The 24,096-nt window shown below is 53.3% G+C and overlaps 9 protein-coding genes across 9 annotated transcripts; 4 read left to right on the top strand and 5 right to left on the bottom strand.

Annotated features, from left to right (window-relative positions):
• Positions 1-739: 739 nt before the first annotated feature.
• Positions 740-6,428, top strand: J4E86_001253 (uncharacterized protein; the record flags this gene model as incomplete). Its single annotated transcript, XM_051441823.1, has 2 exons — positions 740-804; positions 851-6,428. The coding sequence occupies 2 exons, from the start codon at positions 740-742 to the stop codon at positions 6,426-6,428; spliced, it is 5,643 nt and encodes a 1,880-aa protein (XP_051307994.1).
• A 683-nt stretch (positions 6,429-7,111) lies between these two features.
• On the bottom strand, positions 7,112-8,998 carry J4E86_001252 (uncharacterized protein; the record flags this gene model as incomplete). The annotated part of the gene is made up of 1 exon (XM_051441822.1): positions 7,112-8,998. One exon carries the CDS (start codon positions 8,996-8,998, stop codon positions 7,112-7,114), a length of 1,887 nt encoding a protein of 628 aa, XP_051307993.1.
• Positions 8,999-9,582: 584 nt separating this feature from the next.
• J4E86_001251 (uncharacterized protein) lies at positions 9,583-10,874 on the bottom strand (the record flags this gene model as incomplete). The annotated part of the gene is made up of 2 exons (XM_051441821.1): positions 9,583-10,236; positions 10,284-10,874. The coding sequence occupies 2 exons, from the start codon at positions 10,872-10,874 to the stop codon at positions 9,583-9,585; spliced, it is 1,245 nt and encodes a 414-aa protein (XP_051307992.1).
• A 743-nt stretch (positions 10,875-11,617) lies between these two features.
• Positions 11,618-12,463, top strand: J4E86_001250 (uncharacterized protein; the record flags this gene model as incomplete). Its single annotated transcript, XM_051441820.1, has 1 exon — positions 11,618-12,463. One exon carries the CDS (start codon positions 11,618-11,620, stop codon positions 12,461-12,463), a length of 846 nt encoding a protein of 281 aa, XP_051307991.1.
• A 746-nt stretch (positions 12,464-13,209) lies between these two features.
• Positions 13,210-14,121, top strand: J4E86_001249 (uncharacterized protein; the record flags this gene model as incomplete). The annotated part of the gene is made up of 1 exon (XM_051441819.1): positions 13,210-14,121. One exon carries the CDS (start codon positions 13,210-13,212, stop codon positions 14,119-14,121), a length of 912 nt encoding a protein of 303 aa, XP_051307990.1.
• Positions 14,122-14,358: 237 nt separating this feature from the next.
• Positions 14,359-18,183, bottom strand: J4E86_001248 (uncharacterized protein; the record flags this gene model as incomplete). Its single annotated transcript, XM_051441818.1, has 3 exons — positions 14,359-15,434; positions 15,484-17,900; positions 17,954-18,183. The coding sequence occupies 3 exons, from the start codon at positions 18,181-18,183 to the stop codon at positions 14,359-14,361; spliced, it is 3,723 nt and encodes a 1,240-aa protein (XP_051307989.1).
• An 821-nt stretch (positions 18,184-19,004) lies between these two features.
• J4E86_001247 (uncharacterized protein) lies at positions 19,005-20,932 on the bottom strand (the record flags this gene model as incomplete). Its single annotated transcript, XM_051441817.1, has 6 exons — positions 19,005-19,517; positions 19,572-19,721; positions 19,769-19,926; positions 19,976-20,396; positions 20,474-20,614; positions 20,669-20,932. 6 exons carry the CDS (start codon positions 20,930-20,932, stop codon positions 19,005-19,007), a joined length of 1,647 nt encoding a protein of 548 aa, XP_051307988.1.
• Positions 20,933-21,789: 857 nt separating this feature from the next.
• J4E86_001246 (uncharacterized protein) lies at positions 21,790-22,551 on the top strand (the record flags this gene model as incomplete). The annotated part of the gene is made up of 1 exon (XM_051441816.1): positions 21,790-22,551. One exon carries the CDS (start codon positions 21,790-21,792, stop codon positions 22,549-22,551), a length of 762 nt encoding a protein of 253 aa, XP_051307987.1.
• A 122-nt stretch (positions 22,552-22,673) lies between these two features.
• On the bottom strand, positions 22,674-23,540 carry J4E86_001245 (uncharacterized protein; the record flags this gene model as incomplete). The annotated part of the gene is made up of 2 exons (XM_051441815.1): positions 22,674-23,269; positions 23,324-23,540. 2 exons carry the CDS (start codon positions 23,538-23,540, stop codon positions 22,674-22,676), a joined length of 813 nt encoding a protein of 270 aa, XP_051307986.1.
• Positions 23,541-24,096: the final 556 nt, after the last annotated feature.

The following is a 24,096-nucleotide window of genomic DNA, read 5'->3' as shown; positions in this document are numbered from 1 at the left end:
CTGTTATATAGCTTCGTCTGAGTACCCTCCGGCGGTCAGATGACAGAAAGCGAGCCGGTCCTTTGACGGCGAGGTCAACGTTTGGAATATATTAGTGGCCGATTAACGGAGTGCGCGCCGGGAGATGTGAGTGCACTTTGGGACGGGAAGGTGCGAAGGAATGGCTGTCTACCAGAGTGGTGGGGTGACTCAATGATGCACTATTCAGATATTGAGGCTGCGGAGTTAGCACGGAGGTGGCATGAATCGGTCCTTAGTGCTACGGTGCTGTACCTCAGGTTTGGTACAGCAACGCCGCTATTGCGCGACCTCTTGGATGTAGGACATGTGACAGATTAGTTGGATTTTGTGTATACCAGAGAGCGGGTCATTCTCTCGGTGCAGGCAGACTGCGGACAATTGCTGCATAGTTGCCAGAAGGTAGCTGGAAATCAGACGAAACCCCATTGCGACGCGAACCAATACGAGCGAAACTAGATGGCGATAATGTCTCTATGCGCATCTGGTCTCTATTTAGAGCATTGAACCATGTGTGTGTGTGAGGTGTCGGGGAGGGATCGCAAGAAAGAGCCCTTGTGATGATCCCTGCACGTACTAGCTCGACTTTCGCGTGAGCTTTGGCTTTCGCGACTTTCGTAGACACTGACGCCAAACATTCGGCAACACGACCCCCACGCCTCTCCAGCACCTTCATGGCCTTTGGGTAGCTGATTCCCTACTCGCGCACTGCAGCGCAACCATGGCCCCCATCCAATCCCCCGAGTTCGACCTGGGCAAGTGCCTCAAGGGCGAGCAGCAGCTTGTGTATGTTTACCTGCATCGAGCGCAGCAACGTAGCTGACAGTAGCAGGACCTGGGACATCGCATACCGCGCCCTCTGCGACCCCGAAACCGCGTCCAAAAGCGACGCCCTACGCGCCTTCCTCACCGCCAACGAGAACAGAGACATCCTAGCCCACCCGTGGAAGCCCTTTCCCGACCCGTCGTCGCAGGAGAAGAGCAAATTCGAATCGAAGACAGCGCCCATTAGCGTCACACCCGCCCAGAGCGAACACTACGATGTAGCAGAGATCAAGGACGACAGCCTGTGGTTGTCCAAAGAGGCCCAGATATCAGAATATGCAGCGCTGCAGTTAGTCGTCCAGGAATGGCAGGGCCGGCCAACCGCACAGCTGTTGAGTGGACTCACTGAAGAGGAGGCCCTCAGCGTACAGGAAGCTGCCGGAGTTGGAAATCTAGGCGCCTCGACTTTCGTTCCAAACTCATCCATCATGGCCTCACCGCTCGCTTCCAAGACCGCGCATCTCGATGCAAAGGACCAGCGCCGCCTCCACATCCTCGACGTCTACCATTCGACGTGCGCGTCCATCATACGCATCAGCCAGCTTCTGGTCTCGTGGGGCTGTGCATCCAACTTGCGCAGCCAGACCATCTACGGCAACGACTACCTTAGCATTGGCGCCGGCTGGATTGAAGAGCTTGGACAGGCTATCGCAGCGGCGCAAGATGGCCCCTCGGGCGGAAAGGCGCTAGACGAGTTGCTCAAAGCATTCTCCAAAAGATGCGACGCTTTAGACACCGGCTATGGCTGGGACGTCGACGAATCGATTCTAGAGCCTGCGTCAGAGAAATGGGTCGTCGCGCAGACTACAGAGATGCTGCATATCCTTCACCTGGCCTTGGTACACGCAGACCTGGTTGCGAAGGACTTCCTACCTGCGGCTACCATCGAGGACTGGCTCAAAGCCTTCAGTTTCCGCGGCTTTTTCCGCGAATTCCCTGCAGTCACGGCTCGCCAGGAACCTCTCATTCCGGTGATACAATTGCTGACTTCACTCATGTCTCTAACCATCTTGAAAGTGGACAAAATCATGGATGATCTCGAATCCGGTAACTGCAACGCCTGGGACTCCTCATCGTACATCCTCAACGGCACAGTTGTAGAGAGCATTACCACAATCTTCGGAGAGGCCAAATTGTTGGGCGCCAGTCCGGCTACACCACCTACATTCGCCTGGGCTATCCTGACTTGGAGGCTCACCACCCGCGCGAGCTACGAGGAACAAGAGCGTGACCGTCTCATCGAAGCGTCGAATGACACAGGGAACACGGAACCTCAGACTTCGCCACTCGAAGAGGCTGCTTTAGTTGTGGCTAGACTTGAAAATCATGAGCTCTTCGACGGCAAGATGCCTTATGAGGAGCTGGCCAACATCAGCTCAGCAGTGGGTGTGCTAGCTATCATCAACCAGCTAGTCGAAACCAGTCTGCCTGCATTTGGAACATCGATCGACCAGATATCACAGGATAGGATTCGTCTACTGTTCCTCCAACTCATCCGCGCCGCAGTCGGCAGTGACATTGTCGCGTACAGCCCCGATCTGATAGTCACGACATACACAATCCTCACCGGCGACAACTCCTTCCGAAGATGGGAGAATGGGGAGATTTCCCGCCATGCTGATCCGGTTGTTGCGTATTTCCTGGAAGACGAATACATCCTTCGACCACTGCTGCTCAACGAAGCTCGCCTACGCTATCCCTACGAGATGACGCCCTTCCTCAAATTCTGTAGCGCATTGACACGCGGGGACAAGACCATGCAAAACGGCATGCCTACATTCATCGAGAAGCTTGGGAACCACAACCGACTGATGCAACGCCTCCCAGAAGGCTTCAGGGACTACGCATTGACGCGCGAGGAGGAGAATGCCAACTGGGTTGAACTTACAGCCAATCTTCCACTCTTCTCGACTGGAACCCCTTCAAGCTTCCGTGGGCAACGACGGTTATTAACCTCCGGCAGATCGACACAGTCTGACGGCCTGTCTGGAATACCCGCTGGCACAGAAGGAATCATCGTTGATGATAGCTCACAGCCTTATGTGGCGGTATGGCATCATCACCACTCTACACTTTCGTACCTAGTCGAGCTGCTTTCAACATACCCTGTAGGTAGCAGTAAGGTCGAAACCGCCACGCAGCAACCCGCATCTCGCGAAAGCGTCATCGAGATCATCGGACTCTTCGCCGACTTGATGCATTCTTCTTTACATGCTTCTGAGGGCATCTGTTCAGCGGAACTTCTGGAGGCGATCAGCATCGGTGCTGAAAGCAGCCAGGATACTGTCAACATTGTGCTTGCCATTTTCGAGGAGGAGCTGCTTCACCTCTGCCAGGAGCCTAGTAACGAGGCTTCTCTAGAGCTTCTGGTCAACTGCACCCACTTCCTAGAGGCCTTAATCATCGTCTCACCACATAGGGTTTGGCCCTGGCTCGCTAGGAGCAGATTGCTAGAAGGCGACGGCAACGGAAGCTTGGCGACTATTCTGATCGGAACCGAGATGGTTCTTGGGCGATATGACTTCCTCATAGGATGCATTCGACTCTACAAGGGGCTCGTCAAGGATGCCGTTGAGCGATCGGTGTCTCGCAAAGTGCCGACAAAAGCACTTAGCCGCTTCAATGCATCCGCGCCTTCAGAGAGCGGAACGTCGGATAAGATCATGAGCACCATCCTCTTTACATTCGGCCGGACCCTTGCCAGCATATACGAGAGCTCTTTGAACTGGAAATACTCCCAACCCAACCACCGTCCTGAGATCAACATCGCTATCTGCGAAGTTTTCACAACCATCTTGAACCTTGCGTACAGCGTCGACGACGAGCCCAAGCTATCTGCTAAACTTGCCAAATCTATCGCGCCCATCGCTGAGTACCTTACCCAGCTTTACCTTACGCGATCTGGTGCAGATCTTCCAACGAACCCGCTGATGACATCTCTGGTTACTGGTGTCAGCCCCAGTGACATAACGTTGCTCACGACCTCGAGTGCGTTGTGGATGCAGCAGACGCAGACTACTGTGGCCTTCGCCGATGTTCTTGTCAGGGTTGCAATACTACTTAACAAGCCCTGGACACACCTGGAGCAGCAGTTGTTCAAAGCTACGCCATTATTAGCACGACTATATGCGACTAGTGACAAGTGGAAGTCACAGGTCGTGCTCCTTTTGGAAGCTCTTGTTCGCGGTGCTGTTCGGGTCGCTGGACAAGAAGACTCAACAATGGCAGACGGAGACCCAAAGCAGACTGCTCGAAAACAGATTGAACAACAAGAACCGCCTTCCCTACTTGGTCACCTCGGACCTCGGACCGCAAAAAACTTCCTGAGTGTGCTTTCGCAACTAGACGAGCCATTGCAAATAGTGGACATTCAGACGAACGTCTGGAATTTGCTTTCGGCTGTAGTAACGTGCAAGCAGCAATGGTTCTCGTTATACCTGCTCACTGGTAGCACACCTCGCGAGTCGATTCGCTCCAAGAGGGATGCGACCCATGACTCAAGAAACAAAGCTCTCCTCACGCGAGCGCTCGATGCGCTTTCCAACATGGCTTTGCCTGAGAAGGACGCAAGTGGAATTTCATGGCCTCTATATACTGCTATGCTTGAGTTTGTTTCATCAGCGCAGAACAACTGGTCGTGGGCGATGGGTGACCTAAGGCAACGTAAAGACTTGATCCAGAAGCTGCTTGCTTTCCTGAAGTGGATGGCCAAGCAACCCAAACAACCAAAAATGAGCAGCAATAGCGAGACACTGGAGCGCTCTTTCCAGAACAGGTTTGCGTCGTCAGCTTGCGAAGTCATCGCTATGTACCTCCACAGCTCGCGGCAAGTGGGCGACATCACTGTGCTCAAGGATGTTGTGCCGAGTCTGACATACCTGGAAGATACTGCTTTGGAGCTGCCGTCCTACAGTACATCCCTGCACGGCTATCTCAAACAAAACCTCGAGCAACAGTATCCTGGTGTCTCATTAGGCAACCTCAAGCGAACCACGCTCTACCCAGAGACCTTCGGGCGCGCCTTCTTCTACGACATCGACCTTGCTCAGCAGCTTTTGGGCTTCAACAGCAAATGGACAGGTCCTAGAGAAGGCACGGGCTTTGCTGCCGAAGTGGAAAAGGCCAACTACAACCTTGGGCTCGTTGAGTCTCAGGTGCTGTTACTCCAAGGCTGGAAGCTACTGGCTCTTGAGCTGAGCCAAGTTGTAGCAAAGGATGAGCGCATTGTCAAGGTCCTTGTCGGAGTCATTCAGAAGTGCATGGTCGCCAACCAACAATCGAATCTCCCGGAAGCGTTGTTTGGCCAGCTCATGGTCCTGCGAGCAGATCTGGCTTTCGCACTGCTTAAGAAGCTGGTGGAGGCCAAAGTACGAACAAGCGAGGCACGCCAACTACTCGCTCCAGTATGGAACGCCATCCGCACTTCTACGCCCGACTTCGAGAACGTGTTTTCGACTGACGCTGTGCACTACTACCGGTCCCTACTACGAATCCTGTACCTCGCCCTTCATTTTCATCTAATCGAAGATACGGACACGTCAGACGACGCATCCTTCCGCTCCTCTTTCCGCGGCACAATGCCCACAAGCCACAACAAATACACGGAACCCATCTCCACCCAACTCCTCGAGATTCTGTCAGACACGGTTGCAAAGGGCTTCCGCAGCCTGGCCAACCAACTTCACGCCGAACCCGCGTCCGTCTCGCCATCTGACTTCGCCCTCCTCACTGCGCTTCTCCAACGTATCATTGCGATACCAGAGATGTCGAAGTGGCAACAACAAGCCGCTCTCCTCTTCGCCAACAGCAACACCGTGCGCTACGCCACCAGTCTGTTCTCATGGGCCGACCGCCTGACAATCTCCCACAACGGTGTCGACGACCCCATCTACGGCGAGCTCAGCGTCCTCTTCCTACTCTCCCTATCCAGCATCTCAGCCCTCGCCGAGACCATGGCCGTAGAAGGTATACTCAGCCAACTCAACACCGCAAACATCATGAACTACTACCGGCGCACCAACGGCATGGGACCCTTCGACAACCCATCACGCATGTACAGCATCTGGACAAAAGGCATCCTGCCCCTCTGCCTCAACCTCCTGCTCTCCGTCGGCCCGCCCATCGCCGCAGAAATCTCATCCTTCCTCAACCAATTCCCCGAGCAACTCGCCCGCTCGGCACTAAGCATAAACTCAAACCCTTCGTCCCGCACATCAGCCACAAAGATCACACTAACCGTCGCCTCGGAAGTCCACTCCCTCTCCCTCATCGCCAGCATCCTCGAAAACGTCCGCAAACAAGGTCCCAAGTTGGGTATCCAAGCCAACGAAGTCGCCCTCCTAGACTGGGACAAGGAAAACATCAAGGAAGATGTCGAGAGCTGGCTTAGCCGTAAGAGTGCGCTACGCGAACGTATCGTTGCTGTCGACGAGCGCGAGCTGGAGATGCTGAGTCAAAGGAAGGGTCAGGGTGAGGATGCGTTGAGTGAGCTTGAGATGCGCGTGTTGGGTGAATTGGAAGATGCGGGGAAGTGTCTTGGTGTGGGGAATGGCAATGGGAACGGGAATGGAAATGGCAAGAAATAGAGGGAGGGGGATGTGTAGGATGATTTGTAAAAGCGCTGGAGTTCTGGAGCGGGGTTTGAGATTAGTTGGTCGTTAGATCTAGGATGTGGTAGTGTAGTGTACTTCTAATGTTACTTTCTTGCATAGTATCTCTGTCTTTAGTGGTACGATTTCATGGTGTCGTTGGACTGGTGTACATGCAAATTCGGGCTTCCACCTCTGTTTCGTCTCATCTCACATCAAACTCCTTCCTAAACAAGTAACTCGTAGAAAAACCGTGGATTGTGGTGGTTTTTCTATTCACCCTCCCGGCCTGTCACCATCACCCTATCTTATGAGTCAAGTCAACATAGTCCCGATTAGGCAAGTCCTCCAAGAGGTGTAGATTGTAGCAATTTTCATTGATTTCCAACCTTGCTACCATCTCATCTTCATGCACGACATTTCTGGGTATCATGGTCACGAATGGGGGGTAACATGAAATCTATCATTTATATTGATCTGACACTACTAGTAGATACCGACAGCCGTTACGGCCGACATCGATCGCCGTGCGAAAAGAACCATGTTCTTGTACATATACCATACTTGCACCACACGTGCCAGACGAAACAGCTCTAACGCTGACATGCCTAACAACTCCCGTCCTACATGCCATCAGACAACAACCGTGTCATATCCCATACTAAATATTCATGCCGCTTCTAAGCATCCACAATGGACCAGCCAGATTCCACATCGCTGACTTGAGGCGTAACGCCACAGGCCAGGTCGACGAAGCTACCTCGCTCGTCCTCAGACTCGGTCTCGCTGTCAGTATCGACGACGGATCCGATATAGGGAACATCGATATACTCGGCCGGCTGAGATTTTGACGCTTCTTGAACCTTCTTGAAGTGCGCCTCAGCACCTTCTTGGACCTTCTTGAAGTGCGCCTCGGGACCTTCTTGGGGTGAACTGCTCGGAGCGGCCAGACCCTGGTGCGATGGGTGCGACTGCGCGTACTGTTGGCGGTTATCAGATGGGGAAGACATGGTTACTTTGACCATGGCCGGTTCCTCCGTCGGCTTGGGTTTGGGGTCCGCGTATTGATACTGGATTCCGCACGGATAGAGCATCTTGTCCATCGCTCCGCTAGGTACCTCCGGAGGCTGAAAGTTGGAGTCCGCCGCTTCAAAGCGTCCGCACCAACTGAACATGTTATCCATCGTTCCGCCAGGAACCTCCGTAGGCTTGGGCTTGGGGTCCGCCGGCTGAATGTGAATTCCGTACCAAGTCAACATGCTGTCCATCGCTCCGTCAGGTACCTCCCACCCTCGGGCGATAAAGTAGAGCTCTTTGATCTGCTTGTATGCGAGGTTGATATTCTCGAACCGCGGTCCGCTAATGATGAAGAATTGAAGAAGCATCATGTTACCAACGAACAGGAAGTAGAGCTGGAAGGGCGTTGCCCACCGGGCGCCATACGGGAGCTGTATTGGGTACGAAAACAACAGCTCTTGTATCAGTCTCCCTACAAAACAAAAATGCAGGGATGCGGGCATGATTTTGATCTGTTCCGTCTTGCGGGAAGGGGGAGGAGGGCGAACGGCCTTGGGTATGACGAACGGTGCCACACCGAAGATGATCGCAAACATGACCACCAAGATGGAGGCGTGGATGTAGTCGAAAAAGATCACAACCTGCTCCGTAGCCCATTTAGCTTTTTTGACCTGGCGGCTGGCGTCCCGCATTTCTTTGATCTCGCGTTTGAGCTTCGCGAGGACCTCGCGTGAGACGCTGACTTTATTTGCGCGCTTAGAAGAACCGGATGGGTAGACTAGGCGGCATGGTTCGGTGGGCTCGCAGCGTAGAGCGAAGCCGAACGGTACTTTGGGCAGGGCTCGACTCGGAGGAAGCGTTCCGCTAGTGTTGGCACTAACAGGAACGTGTTCAGTGATGGGTGATGTTTTCTTATCCGTGAACGGCCTCATAAGTAGATTCAAGAAACGACGAGCCTGCTGCTGCACGGCTCCCAGAGCTCCCTCAAGCATGCGGCGAGAGCGATAGCTCGCATCCGCCCAGTATGTCAACACAGCCTGCTGTGGGGTTGGATCCTGTATCACCACTTGTGGCGTGTACTGCAGTCTACCACAGTTCTCCATCGTCCAGTCCATGACCTGCGTGCGCATGTCAGGGTACTGAAAACCGAGGCCGTAGAGTTCGTAGTTGGCCTCCTTTAGACCGCGGACAAGACAGTCTTCATGAGTCTCCATGAAGCCGCGGTTTAGTTGGCTAGAGAGAAGTGTGTCCAGATTCTTGTATAGTGCATCCTCTGTGTACTTGGATGTTGAAAGCACCAAGTACTCGTCTACCGCTTGGTTATGTCGAGGGTATATCATGTTCGCGATGCCGTGGAATCCGACGTAGACAGCTGCGAATGATGATGCGAGGTAGATGGCGCATGTCAGTAGAATCGCGACGCGCGGAAAGGCGCGTTGGAGAATGGGGACGTATGCAGGGTCGGAGTTTGTTGATTCGGATGCAGTGCAACGGCCCTCACGTTGTGACTGACTCCGAATAGGCGCCTCGTATTCTGGTCGAGATGGCATGGTGCTGGTTTCCACACTGGTGGATGGCGTCGTAGTGGATGCTGGTCGTTGAGCCTTGTAGTAGTTAGCTGCTATGGTGTAGGTGCAGCGGCGTTATGAGCACGCGTTTGCGGAAGTGAGATCGGTGGAATTTCTCTTCGCAGGTGCGGTTGAGGGGTGGGCCAATCGCGAATCTTAAAGTAGGCGTGGGGGAGCGTATTTGAGTACCACGGATGAGGTCGCCAGGGACCAAAGACCGTGCTTGACCAGGCAGCACTTGGCTGGTATACAGTGACTTGCCTAGAAGAGGATGTGAAAAAGGGCTGTCACCATTCGTTTGGGGGCGCTCGCAGAAATTCACGGTGAGTAGACTGGGGAGTGAAGACAATAGCTCGACCGCGTGCTGTTGCCTGGTGAAGACTGGAAGGCGCGATATGGTCCCAATGTCTGCATGACGAAAGGACCCACTCCAGGACCGTACTGAGCGTTTGCTGCTAAACACCAGACCGACGCGACACAATGTAATACTGTGTTCAAGGTGTGCGCTTCTGATTTGAAGGTCAGACGCCGTGTCATGGCTTCAGGATATGTTTTAGGACTACTTGCTACTTCTTTCTCTGCGGCCTCTTTCGTGGCGCCTGCCCGATATCTTCTATGTCTATCGCAACTTCCACATTTTCTGCTTTGATCTCATCAACTTCAGCCACCACCTTCTCTTCTTTCACCACCGCCTCTTCGCTGCCATTGGGAGCTTCTACTTTCACAACGGCTTCTTTCTTGACTTTCGTGCTCTTAGCTACGACTGCTGAAGGACAGAGACCTCTCTCCGCCAACTTGCAATCGCCACACTTCCTGCCCACAGGCAGGCATATCGTCTGCCCAAAGCCCACGAGCAGGTTATTGATGTCATGCCACTTGTCTTTTGGTAGCCATGACTCCAGCGCTGCACGCGTCTGTTCTGGCTGCTGAGTCTTGTGCCAGCCCCATAGGTTGGTGATGCGGTGGACGTGGACGTCGACACCAATGCCCTCTGTTTTGCCCCAAGCTGCGCTCATCGTCAGGTACCCCATCTTAGGTCCGACACCCGGTAGCGACACCAGCCCTTCGATAGTATCTGGAATTTCGCCGTCGAATTTGTCTCTCAATATCTCGGCCGTTTGCTTGATGTACTTGGTCTTGAGGTTGTGGAAGCCGACTTTGTTGATGAACGCGTTCAGTTCGGGGGGTTCTAAGGCGAGGACCGATTCGAGGTTGAAGCCCTGCACTATGTTAGCTGGGCATAGCCATATAGCTTCGGGTCACATACCCCAGGCATCCTCTCCTGCATGCCTCGCATGACAGGCGCTAAGACAGTGTCTTTGGTCTGGCTGCTCAGCATCAAAGCTATGAGCGTCTGAAACCGTCGATCCCGAGGCGACCTGATGTCCTTCGCCAGGCTCTCGCAACCCATAGTATCCACCGGTGCGAGGTTCTCGTTCCGCATTTCTCTCGTTAGGGTATATATCTCCTCCCAATTCGCAGGTGGCTCCATCGTGACAGTTCCATCGCTGGTCTTGATCTTCTTCGCAGGCGCACGACGCGCTTTCTTGACCTTGGCGACTTTCTTCGGGGACGCGATTGCAGTGATTGATGTCTCCTCTACCTCCTTCTTCACAACGATTGGCATATCCTGGCCTCTTTTCCTCTTCATAGGCATTCGTCGCGTCTCGCCATCCGAGGCGGAGTCCGCTGGCGCAGAACTGAGGTCTGAATCTGATCCAGCATTCTCGTCGCTACCTAGTTCGCGTTTGACTGGAGCTGGCGCATTGGTCGCGCTTCGTGTCTGACGTAACGCTCGTTGCGTGCGACTCGCTGCGACAACGCGGGACGCGTCTCGGGAAACTCGTGATGTTCGCATTGGATGATCAATTGGAATGCGCAAACAGCATGCAATGAGCGAATGATCTTTGCGACAGATTATCTGAGCTCGCGGGCTGATGCTCAGCTCATAGTGATGACGAAGACGCGGCCCCTGGAAGCGGAAGCAGCCAATCAGCGCGTTTCGGATGTAATGGGCTTCCGCGCTGGCACGTGAGAACAAGCTCCCGCACATGACGTCAATTCCAGATTTCGATTGAAAGCAGATTTGCGAGAATCCACGTCTCTACAATTTACCTAATCGGGAAACTGTCGTCTGGACTGAGATGGCGCCTGCTATAGTTATGATTCAACTTGCTCCCATTGGATTCTTATGGCTGGATTGACATCTCTAGAACCAAGTTTTCAAAGGCCAAACCCAGGGTATCTTTGTCGCTTTCAACATGGTTTTTATCTCCACCTTGTGATGCAGCATACACAGTACATGGCCTCCTATAGCCCGGGAAAGTCTGAAGTATGTAGGCTTTCAAATAAGTAACATCAGTCTCCTGCAGGTTGACTAGACTTCCCGTGCGGATGGTTGCGCCGAACAGATGGGCCGTGCATCAAGCAGCTAATTTGGCTCATGTGGAGACGTCACGACTTCATACGACAACACCAGCTGTCGTTCCCACCTTGTGTCACCCATTGGCTCAACCTCTTGAAAATTACTACACCCAAACAGCAAATCTTTCGTGTATGCTACATTTTCCACGGCAATAATTGCCACACCCGCAACACAGAATGCTACGCGAGCAAATGAAAGAGGTGGACCTACTGATTCTGGGCGCTGGATGGACGTCCACGTTCCTGATTCCGCAACTGGAGGACACTGATATTACGTATGCTGCAACTACCACTACTGGAAGAGACAACACGATCCCGTTCAAGTTCGACCCCGAATCTGGTGATGCGGAGCCATACAAGCGCCTGCCAGCAGCGCAAACCGTAGTCATCACTTTTCCATTGGTGGGGCACTCGCAGTCAAAGACCATCGTGGGTCTCTATCGCTCCGTGCACGGCGCAAAGAACAATTGGGTGCAGCTCGGATCCACGGGCATCTTCAATAAACTACCCAATGATTGGAGCGCTGATGACGCGCCATACGATAAAGAGGATAAGCGAGCTATCGCGGAAGACGAATTGCTAGCGCTCCACGGCTGTGTGCTGAATTTATCGGGTCTATACGGCGGCGAGCGCGTCCCCGCGAAATGGCTGCCTCGCCTCGGCCAGTCCAAAGACGATGTGGCTAAGCGAGGCGCTGTGCACTTCATCCACGGCGAAGATGTCGCAAGAGCGATAATCGCAACTCATCGGAAGTTTACCCCGGGAAAGCGCTGGATCATTGCTGATATGCGCGTGTACGACTGGTTCGACCTCATCATGAGCTTCAGCTCCATGACCGAGTCATCTATGTCCAAGGAGGAGGTGGAGACGCGCCAGGAGTTCGCTAAATGGGTGGGGGAGCTCATGGAAGAGCAGAATATCCGTGCCTTGCCGCGTGATATGGGTGCCTTGGGCCGGAAGCTGGACTCGAGGGGATTTTGGCACCATCACGGGTTGTGGCCCCGACACAAGCGGTTAGCATAGTGGCTCGGCTCGAGGCAATTTTGAGAAGAGTCACAGAGCAATCGTCTGTGCGAGGTCGCGCGTAATGGACATCGACTCGATAGGCTTGTTCTTGCGGTCTAAGGTGACTAATGGATGCCTTGGAGGACGCTTCCATGTATCCTCAGGTAATTACAATGCTCTCTACTGGTTTGATTGCGCCTATGTGCTCGGCCTCCAACACCGCTGCCACATCCATAGCATACAGTCATGAAAACACTTCAAAATGAACCAAGGTTATGATATATCGCAGTCCGAACATCTTCTTTCCTGCGCTGCAATAAATAGCTGATATCCCCTTCCGTCTCTCCTAATATCTCAAACTCTCAGACCAAATTACTTTCACCATCACAACTTTCAAAAGTATCTTGAACTACCAAACTCTCCACCCACCCACACACCAAACACCCTCCACATACACCAACATGTCTCACTCCACCTACACCGCAACCCAACACCAGCGCATGTGGAGTACAAGCTTGCACCAGTGGATCAACATCTCCGCCCCAAGGCCAAACATTCAACCCCAGCAAATGAGCATGCCACAACAGCTCCCTCCTCCCGGCGTCGCTGCCACTAACCGCTTTCCTGCTGGTTTCGTCCCCTACCAGCAATACCCTTCTCACATGCCGGGTAGGTCACAACCCGGCGCCGTGAGCCCTCCTGGCGTCGCTGCCGCTAATTGCTTTCCTGCTGGTTTCGCCCCCAACCAGCAATACCTTTCTCACATGCCGGGTAGGTCACAACCCGGCGCCGTGAATGCTCCTGGCGTCGCTGCTACTAACTGCTCTTCTTCTGCTTTCGTCCCAAAGCCTATGTTTCAGCATGCTAGGAGGCACTTTACGCCTAGGTTTCAGCAGCCGAATGGCATCATTGATGCTACTACCAATGGTCAGTATTTCGACCTGACACGGGATGATCACGGGGAGGTGCCTCCAACATGGCCAACGACTCCCTCCGTCCCCGTTTCCTCCGCGCCTACCAAGAGGAAGAGACAGTCAGGGGAGGAAGACGAGGTACCAAAGGTACCAAAGAAGAGAGGCCGACCTCCCAAGGCCAAGCCCGTGGTGGAGGTACAGGTACCAAAGAAAAGGGGACGACCCCCCAAGGCTAAGCCCGTGGTCGTAGTTCAGGTACCAACTCCTGACACCACCACGACCACCAACTCCTCAGTAGAGGACAAATTCGCGTTCGAAGCCACCCCGTTTGCCGGCTTCAACGAGTATACCATCGACCAACGCGTCGAGGCAGGAACCCCCTGCCGCCTACAAGAGCGTGGGCAAGACAACGCCGAAGCTGTAGAAACCGTTGACAACCTCCCGGCCTTCTCTTTCCCCGCGTATTCAGCGGCTGAGAGTATATGGGAGGACGCCCCGATGGTCCAAGAACCTTGGATCAGGGATGTGGCGTCCGCTGAGAACCTCACGGCCTTCTTTTCCTCGGCGTATCCAGCGGTTGACAGTATGTGGGCGGACCCCCCGCTACCGCAAGAACCTGAGATCGTGGAGCAGAATTCCGCTGGGGAAATCATGGATGCCATGTCCGCTGCAGCTGCGGCGGATGATGGGGCTGCGAATGCGGCAATAGATGACTTCGTGTGCGACTGGAACGGGAATAATCCGGAAGATATGATATTTTGAATAGCGGTTGAGGTCTTATACCTCTAATGTCAGGTAGTTATACGGAATAAGTAGTAATAGTCTTAGAAGAAGACGAATGCATCTGATGCCCCCCCCCCCAATGCCATGAAACTCCACGCTATGCTTGTATGCTATAAAGGTGCCGCGAACGGCTAACATGAAAGAAAAAGAAAACAACACCCATATCACAATGGTGATACACGAAGTCTACTTCCCATCTTATCAACAATTACCCGTCTAAACCTCGATATTCTCAAACGGATCCCGATCCGGCGGCAATCCCCTGTAAATCACACTGCCACTCGCATCCAACCGCGCATTCACACTCGTGATCCACACGCGCTTGGTAAACGCACTAGTACGCTGAATCTCGTCCTTAGCAACACCCAGGTCGTCGTGCGGAATCCAAACAGCGGGCTGGATGGCGCGGGTGGCTGGATGTTGGAAAGAGCGCTTGATGAGCTTTTGGCGGGCCTCAGGCTCGATGTCGGCGAGCTCGTCGTCGACTTCGTCGAAAAGGTTGCCAGCGGGAAGGACTTGCGCTTCTGCGTCGCGGATGGGCTTTGCGACGTCGTCGAGACCCTTCTTGAGTGCGTTGGTCATAATGTCTAGAGGGTCCTTGCGCTTCTTGTGGTGGGACTGCGAGCGCGAACTGCGACGGGAGCGTTGTGAGCGGTCAGCCCAGCTTGAGTTGCGCGCACGATTGTCGGGTCGAGGTGACTGTCCGTAGCCGGCGGGTGGCATGTTACCATCCAGATTGCTGAGCTCGTATGACCCAGGGCCATGGGCTGCCTCGCGTTCCTTCCTTTCCTCGAGGCGGTTTTGTTCGTCTAGGTGGGCTCGTTCGCGCTCCTCGGCTGTCCGCTGTGCGTCTTCCTGAGACATAAGACCTTGGTGTTCGTCCTCCCGTTCCCACTTGCTGGCCTGTGCCCGCTGCCACTCTTCGTCTCGCAGGACCGCCTCGTCTTCGAATGTGATTGGCAAGTACGTGAAAAGAGGCCCGAACGCTCTGTTCAGCACGACTTGGTAAAGCACAGTGAAGACCATAATGATGATCATGGTAATAGCCTGAGGGAAACACGATTGCCTCCCCTGCTCGTCTTCCTGTAGGAAGAACAACCCGATCATGCAGAGCTCGAGGAAGTAAAGGCCAGTGAACAGCTGGTTGACTGCTTTGGGGAAGATAAGACCGTTGGTTTCGGCCTTGGCGTAGCTGACGTAGATCATCTGGTACCTGTAGGTAAACCAGAAGAGACTGAAGGTAATCAACATCATGATTAGGATCAAGGGCGCGACGACTGAGTAGATGAGACCTGGGCATCGTTAGTTTATGTAAACGTTTATCTCGATAGACAAACTTACCAATGGCGGCAAAGTTGGTATAGACCGGGATCATGGTACCCCAGTTGATACCCGGCCTTTGCAACACCCTTGAAACCTTCTCGCGCGGTGTGGTGTCCAAGAAGCGCAGAAAGATGATAACAACGACGGCACCAATTTGCAGCAGAGTACCGGAACTGATACTAAGCGCTTGCAGAATCATGTAAGAGAAGAAGTAGTTGGCGGCCTTAGGGAGGTTCTGCGCCAATGTCTGGGGGACACTGAGTGGATCGTTGAGCAGATCGTCGATGGTCGAAGTGATACCGGTAGAGATGGAAACAACCAGGAACAGTTGGACAAATACGAAGGCGAAGTAGAAGTTCTGCACAAGCAACTCGCGTTCGCCAAATGTCGTCGTACCGGTAAGACCAGCCAGGAAGCGCAGGAGTAGGGGCAGAATAGCGAAGAGAATGGCCAAGAAGGCTGGTGGCAACACACCCTGAATCAAACTAACGACCCAGTCGGGAGCATCATTGATGAAACCAAGCCATGGCAATGTTTCGGTCAGAGAGTCGACTTGGGACAGAGCTCCTGTAAAACTGACGGGGATACCCCAGAAGATGATAAGTCCGACGATGAGTAGAATGACTCCAAACATGCGTAGGTAGCGCTCCCACCACTTCATGGTCAAGTTGTCCCAGATGACGTAGTTGGGGTTAACCTCGACGGTTCGTGGGTTCATTTGCCGGGGAATGTGGTGACTCAATGACTGACAGGCCATGTGTGCAGCAACCTGGTGGTTAAATTGAATAAAGGCCGAGTTCATCAGCGGGAAGCGCTCCGGGTGAGCCTGATCGTCGGCAATCTCGGCGTTGAGGCGGGCAAGCTCCTTACGGCAATGGTAGATGGTGTCCACCTTCTTGCCAATCAGAGGCAGAGACGGCCACCACGAGAAGTTCAAGATGGGCAGACGCATCGTTTCTCTGTCCTTTGGCTTCATGTATTTTCTCCAGAGAGCGTCCTCGCCATCCTCTTCCATAGATTCGTCGTACAAGCCTGACAGGTCGTACTTGATCTTACTGGCATCCTTGACTTCTAATGGTAGCGCTTCTCCCTCTTTCACGAATGGACTTGGGCTTATGAAGTCACCCTGACCGACGTACATGGCCTTGAGCTTGTTGAGTGGGTGCTTCCATGCAGGTTGTACAGGCTTGTCTTCTTTGGTGTCCGTCTCGGCTGCGGGTGCTTTCAAGTTCGTCTGAGGAGAGTTGGGCTCTGTCACGGTACCTTCAGAATCGTACTTCTCTTTTGTGGCCAATGGAGTATGGGTGTCGCTGCTAGCGGCCCTTTGGTGGTAGTCCGCAGATGTGGGTGACGATGCTGGAACCTCATCGCTGCCGTCGAAACTTGGCTGTGCTTCCTCAGGGTTCCGCGCTTGACCAGCCTGACGGGATTTTCCGCCGAAAACTCCTCGCATTCCACCATAGACGTTCTTGTTGAAGCGATCCACACCCTGGCCGACATCGCGGAAGCCTTTGCCGACAGCGTGCATGCCTTCTCCTAAAAAGGGCAATGGGTTCATGTTCACGCCGCGCTTGCGATCAGGTGAAGTCGACCGCGAAGAAGAGGATGATGATGATGCAGACTCTGCCAGGACCTTTTGGAGTTGTTGCTCGATCTCGTGGGGGTTACCGGCGTCCACACCTTGTTCGTGAGTCTCCTGGTTGATTGCGTGGTTCTGCATCGCCTCGTCGTGCTTCTTTTCCGCCTTAGACTTCTTCTTTCCAGCTTCCTTGGCGGCCTTCTCCTCCAGCTTCTTGTGCTTCTTGGTGCATGTGATGATGAGATTTGTTTCGGCCGCTTCGAGGCTCCGTGCGATCTTGGTTCGGTCGTTGACCTTGTCCATAAGATCGTCGTAGTTGCGGTTGATCCAGATGTCTTTGATGCCGCCGGGGAAGACATCGTAGAGGGCGTCGAGCGCAGGAACCGTGAGCCACTTCTCAGGGATGCTTTGCACGAGAATAGTGGTGGCAGATGCTCGGATACGATGCTCGGGCCTGGTAAGAACAGTCTGCCTGAGGCGCACGAATTGCCTCAGCGCCAAGTAGAAATTGAAGCACACCCAGCATACGACCGATACGGCAATGATGCAGTGCGCCCACAGACGATGTCTCTTGTTCGGAAAGGCGACATTGGGCCAGGCGAAGGAGTCCAAGCCCGAGACACCGGGCTCGTCGCCCTTTCGGTTTATGGGCAGGAGGACAGGCAGGATAATGAGTGCCATGGGTATGAAGATGCGGAGCAGGAGCTGCAGGTATTGGAGGAAGAGGTAGCCATCGACACCGGCGACGCGGATGAGCTCCTTGTCGCTGATGGTGAAGACATTGCGGAATGAGTCGATGGCGGTCGTGGGCGCTGCGATGCGCTTGGCTACGGGAACGAAGGCGGTCTTGTAGTAGCTGGCAATGGTTAGCACATGGGGGTATGTAGGCAGGGAAGCGACGTCGCATACTATATCTTGTGGAACAGACTCTGTCGCGCCGCCGCCTTGTCGGCCTGGTCTGCATCATCTACGGTCTTCTTCTTGGTGACTCCCTTGTGCAGCTTCCAGTTGCCACTCAGAATCAAGAAAACAACAATCTGTATGCCGAAGATGGCGGCGGCAGTGGACAGCGAAGCGGCGAAGTTCTCGATGCTCTGGTTCCGCCGCGACTCTGGCGATGGCTTGTTGGGGTCGGACATGGCTCAGAGCGGTGCAGGTCGCGTATGCGGTCAAGTTGTGAATCGGAACCCCTGTCTTAAGCGCAGATGGCCATGGAAGAAGGGCAGGGAGCAGCAGCCGCTGTTATTTGCGGTTGCAGATAATTATTAGGGTAGTAGAGTCGCACAGAGGGTGTGAATGAGAACGTCAAAGAGAGGGTTCATTATGAACTTGGAGGTGACTGGCATGGCGCACACGGCGACGTGTTTCAACCTCGCATTCCCTGATACGCGGTCAGTCGGGGGCTTGGCGGCGTCACTGGCGCTGGTGGGCGCGCTACTTTGCCAACCGCCCGCCGTTTAAGCCAAACAACCGCTGGCCTGGTCTTTAATCTGAAACTACAGACAGCCGTTTGGCCTAGGCCCTTTGTCTTTGAGGCTGACAGCGACACAGTGATTTTGCTGCGCGCAGCAGAACAACACCTTTGTCAACACTGTCTGTCGTCCGCGACCCGTCTCTGTGGGTAAGGAGCATTAAGATTGAGGCACATGCATGGATCCGATCTGAGCATCCCTCCCCGTACTCGATGACGTTCTACTACCAGGAATCCGCTCCGTATTGCCGTATTAGACTGCGCACGCGCCAGCCTGTTCCCACCTTCTATGAAGAGCTACGCGCCAGCGCCACACTGAGGCGCACGCCGAGCCCTTGACTCAATTGGCCGAACTCTCAAACACTCACGCCACATGTGCAGATCACACAAGCCCATAGCTTGCAATATTCTGAAGACTTCCAGTATTCGTCTTGACACTTGCGCCTTTTATTTTGTCTTAGTGTGTGTACATCTGTATTTGACTACCTTTCACGGCGTGACCTCATTACCCAACAGCCTCCCAAGCTCCTCCGCAATCGCCAACGTCTTCTCCTCGCTCAACTTATTTCCAATCACCTGAACAGCGACTGGCGCCCCGTGATAGGCATCAGGGTCGTATTCCGCCTGAACGCTTGCATCCAAGTCACTCAATGGCTTGTAATCCGCCCGCTTGCCATCGACCTTGCTATCCGCGAAAGTAACAGGAACGACGACGCTGGTAAAGTCGAGCAAGTTGATGGCAGACGCATAGCCATAGTACTTGAACTGGTTGTGTCGGATGGCAGCTGTTGGACTGATGGGGCCGACTATACAGTCAAGCTCACAACCAAGTTCGGCCTCGACCTCTCGCCATTTGGATAGATATTGCATCTGGTAGTCCCACTTTTGCAGATGGATATCCCATACATCGTTCAAGTCGGCTTTTTGGATATCCGGGTTGAGGAGTTCTTTGATGTTGGGGATTGGCGGCTCCCCGGAAGCTTTGATGTCCCTCATCACATCCTGTTGGACCATTAGCTATGCGGAACTGCGTGAGATCAATTTCTAGGATCTTACCGTGCTACCATCTGCGCCATAAATCTTATTAGCGAGATCATGGGCAAAGTCGTGCTTGTATGGGGTCCACGGCACGACTTTGTGTTTGTTCTGCTTCAAGACGTCAACTACCTGCTCAATCCCGCGCAGTACCGGAGGATGTGGGAGAACCTGTACTCTTAGCGAACGCCATCATGCCATGGTTCTACGAAACTCACGTTGCCGTCACAGTTATAATATCCGATGGTAAGGCCAGATGAGCCCAGCTTTGCTTTGACAGCATCCTCCAGATCCGATCGCCAAGGCATTGGGACGACTTTGGAGTCGTAGTTCCAGGGCTCTTGTTGGAGTACCGATGTAAGGAAGAGCCTCAAGTCTGGATAATCAGTCTCTTGGCGAATGATGCGTTGAGTTCATCCACATACCGGCTGCCGAGTGCGCAATGGGTCCAACGACACTGTGTATAGTCTCCTGTCCCTCCATACTGTTTGCCATTTTCGCATACGGCATACGCCCATGACTCGGACGAATTCCATACAAGAAGTTGAAAGCCGATGGAATCCTGATGGAGCCGCCAATGTCGGTGCCAACACCAATAACGCCTCCACGGATACCGATCATAGCTCCTTCACCACCTGAACTGCCTCCGCACGACCAATTCTTGTTGCGCGGGTTTGTCGTTCTGCCGATTATGTTGTTGACGGTTTCGCAAACCATCAATGTTTGCGGGACACTTGTCTTGACGTAGAAGACGGCACCGGCCTTGCGGAGAAGTGCTGTGAGGACAGAGTCTTCTTCGTCGTACTTTCCTAGCCAGGAGACGTAACCCATTGACGTCTCTTTTCCCTGATCGAGCGTATCAGTTGTGAACTCAGCGCTTACCCAGGTAGAGCCACACAAATAAGAAAAGACCCGCTTCATACCTTGATCCGCAGCTGATCTTTAAGTGAGATGGGAAGTCCATGAAGAGGGCCAATGGGCTTGTTATGCTTAGCATAATACTCGTCTAGACCACGGGCCTGTGCAAGAGCCTCTTTGGGGAAGAACTCATGTACACAGTTCGTCTATAACCACTCGTTAGTCAATGCACCTGTACCTGCCATAAATCCTAATCTCACCAGTTGCTGTGCTATAGCAGCTCTCTTACAAAACGCAAGCGTTACATCAACCGATTTCAGCTTGCCCTGCGCTAATTGTGCGACGAGATCAGTCGCCGATGATTCGGTTATCTCGATTTCTTGTGCAGAAAGCAACCCTGATTCCTTTGGATATGCGAACAGCCTGTCGTCGCTCGGAGGTGTTCGGATCAGCCAGTCTGAGGAGATAGATTCGGCAATGCGCTTTCTTTTGTCGGCAGCAAGCTGCTCCCAGTTAGAACCCATTGTTGATGTGCGTACGCTGTATGCGGCAACGAAAGAAGTTTGGTATGAAATACAGTCAGTCTAATACTCAGAGAGACACCTGTACCGATACTGGCGCCGGACTAAAGGGCGATGATAACGCTCATACGTACTGCGTTTATCAGGATAGTCGCTTGCACCTACCGCATCCAGACGCGACCCCACCTTCTGTGCGGAGCATTTCCGACAACACGGCTCGGTATTTCGCTTCTTGACAACTACGATGCTCGTTGTACTCAGGTCTCGTAGACCCGGTCGAACTGTCAGACTTGCAGTAATAAAGTAGTTTCGAAAATCCCCGGTCATTACAAGAGACAGGACGTCGTATAACGTGCCGCTTTGTACAGTGCTAGAGAGGGCTGCGTGACGTCACTTGGATCACACCTAGGCAAGCTCCATCGGTTGCAGTGCTGAGTACACAACGCGACTTAGACCGTCGCTATCGCATACTAAATGCTCCCAACTTATCTGAGCTTCTCAAGATGGAAAGTATTCTCAACGTGGATATGTTGCCCGTACTACAGCTAAATACTCGACCGGCAAAGAGCGGATAGACACGCTTCGTCCTCTCGTCTTCGCGCTCTAGCCCTCACGTATTCCGTATCATCAAACAATCTTTGGCTAGGTCTTTTGGATACACGCTGTAGACGCCATGTACTTCTTGCGCCCTATGGCACGATCATATCTACGTATAGAACGCCCGACATGTCGATGCTACAAGACAGACCATGCCCGAAACCCGCAAACGAATTACATCCTAAGACCATTCAAATTCGACAGAACCGACACAATCAACACGTGAACATTGGATAAGACCATCAGCATCTAGTCTACCCACGATGTATCTTCGCGCCGTTCACGCCGAGGCAGATATTGCGAAGCTACATCAATTCATCCGCGCAAACCCACTGGGCATCTTCACCACAGCCATCGAATCCAGATCATCTCCCTTCCTCCAATCAAGCCACATCCCCTGGGTCCTGGACACCGAAGAACCCAAAGCTGACTCGACCCATCTCGGCGTCCTGCGCGGCCACATCGCCCGCGCCAATCCCCAAGCCAAAGTCCTGATCGAACACCTCAAATCGCAAACCAACTCCGACACAGACCAGCCAGTCCAGACCCTCTCACGCGACATCATGATCCTCTTCAACGGCCCAGCCCACCACTACGTCACGCCAAAATTCTACACCGAGACGAAACCAGTAACCGGAAAAGTAGTGCCCACGTGGAACTACTCCGCTGTCCAAGTCTACGGCCGAGCCACCATTTTCCACGACACAAAAGCCAGCGCCACAGTCACTTTTCTCGATAAACAGATTCGAGACCTGTCAATGCAGTCCGAGAAAGAGATCATGGGCTACGAGAAGCCGTGGCAGGTTGACGATGCGCCATCGAGTTATATTGAGATATTGAAGAAGGCGATTATTGGGGTGCAGATTGAGATAATGGATTTGGGGGGCAAGTGGAAGATGAGTCAGGAGATGGGGGTGGGGGATCAGAAGGGTGTGGTTGAGGGGTTTAGGGCGATGGAGTCGGAGGTCGGCGATGAGATGGCGAGGACTGTTGAGGAGAGGGGGAAGGTGGGGGGTGGGTCTTAGCTGTATCAATAGCTTCGCGATACCTATTTCTTTTGCAAAATTTGTATGCTAATGCATGAGGTGATAAACCTGGGGTATCATATCCAAACACCAAACACCAAACTGAGGAAGGTCGGCCAATACTACCAACTCGCCAACACAGCATCCACTTTCCGCCTCCCCTCATTATCCAACCCCTCCATATCAACATCCTCCTCATCCTCCGCCGTAGAAGGAACCTGCACATCCCCAAACTTCTCCTCCACACGCGCCGCGACCCGTATCGCCAACGTGCGCGTCTTTGCCAGCTCCGACGCAAGCGGCGCATCCTTCCACACCAGATTCGGCTGTATATTCTCTTTGGGGTTGCGGTACGGTTCTAGCAGCGAAAGCAGCGTGCGGTATGTATCAAGCCGGTTTTGAAGCGTTTGCCGATGTGCAGAGAGTTCTTGGAGGCGGGAGACAGAGGAGAGGTATTCGTCCTGTGTGACTTCGGCGTCGCGGTCGGGCCATGTGGTTGGTAGCTTTGCGATGTTCTCGTCGAGGGTTAGGTCGTCGTTTTGGTAGACGGTGTGCGCGTCGTTTTCGGGGGCGGAGGAGGAAGTGTGCGCGTCTTCGTTATCGTCGTCGGCGTGTTGCGCGCCGGAGTCCCAGTATAGGATGTCTATTTGCTCGACGACGTGCTCGATCATTTGGCGGCTGTAGACTTTTCGCGAGTGTTGTTTTAGGTCGCGGTTGACTGCGAGATGTTAGTGCCGATATGCAGAATATTGTGGGTGAGACCATTGTATACCTTTATCAAGCACGCCTTTCATGACACTGAGTTCAATACCACCATCTTGCGCAAGAGTGCGCAGCCGTTCTGATGGCGGTATTGGACGCGATAGAATGTGTTTCCTGGTCTGGAGAAATCTTTGCTTCTGTTCAACGACAGTGCCTTGTTTCGACCTCGCATTTGGCACGCGTCGATCCATTTCGAGAGTGTTGGGTGGGTTTGCGATGACCATCATGGCGGACATGTGCATTGGATTGCGGGGACTAGCGCGACGCGTGCGAAACCGGACTTTACCCCATTGAGATAGCGCGCTCGCCAGCTCCTACCTAATTGATGTAACACCTGAGGTACCTCGTCCCATCCCATCCCTCATCACACCCGCAATGTTGCTCCTCATTCTTGTCCTCCTGATTGTCGCACCTGCGTTGACATACTATGTTTCGACAACTCTATTCTACCAAACCGCGAAGAGCACTGCGTTAGGGAAGGAACCACCAAAAGTTCCTTACTTCGTTCCAGGAGTGACACATCCTTTCTGCTTGGCGGTCGAGGGACAGCAGAAGTACTTGGCGAGACTGATGTAAAGTCTATGAGGTGATGTGAAATAGACGACTACTAACATACATTAGTAAGGAATATGGAAATTTCGCGCCATTCCGCGTCTTGGGTTTCGTCATTCTTCGAGACCCAGAACACATGAAGAAGGCCATACGAGCATGTGAACAACAGCATCCAGTAATCACTAGAAGGGGAATTCATGAAGTCGCCTTGGGCTTTCCCAAATATGTCGA

The sequence above is a fragment of the Alternaria arbusti genome (genome assembly GCF_024043155.1).
Source record: "Alternaria arbusti strain BMP 1465 chromosome Unknown scaffold_1, whole genome shotgun sequence".
Taxonomy (NCBI): domain Eukaryota; kingdom Fungi; phylum Ascomycota; class Dothideomycetes; order Pleosporales; family Pleosporaceae; genus Alternaria; species Alternaria arbusti.
This window is presented reverse-complemented; position numbering and strand designations above follow the sequence as displayed.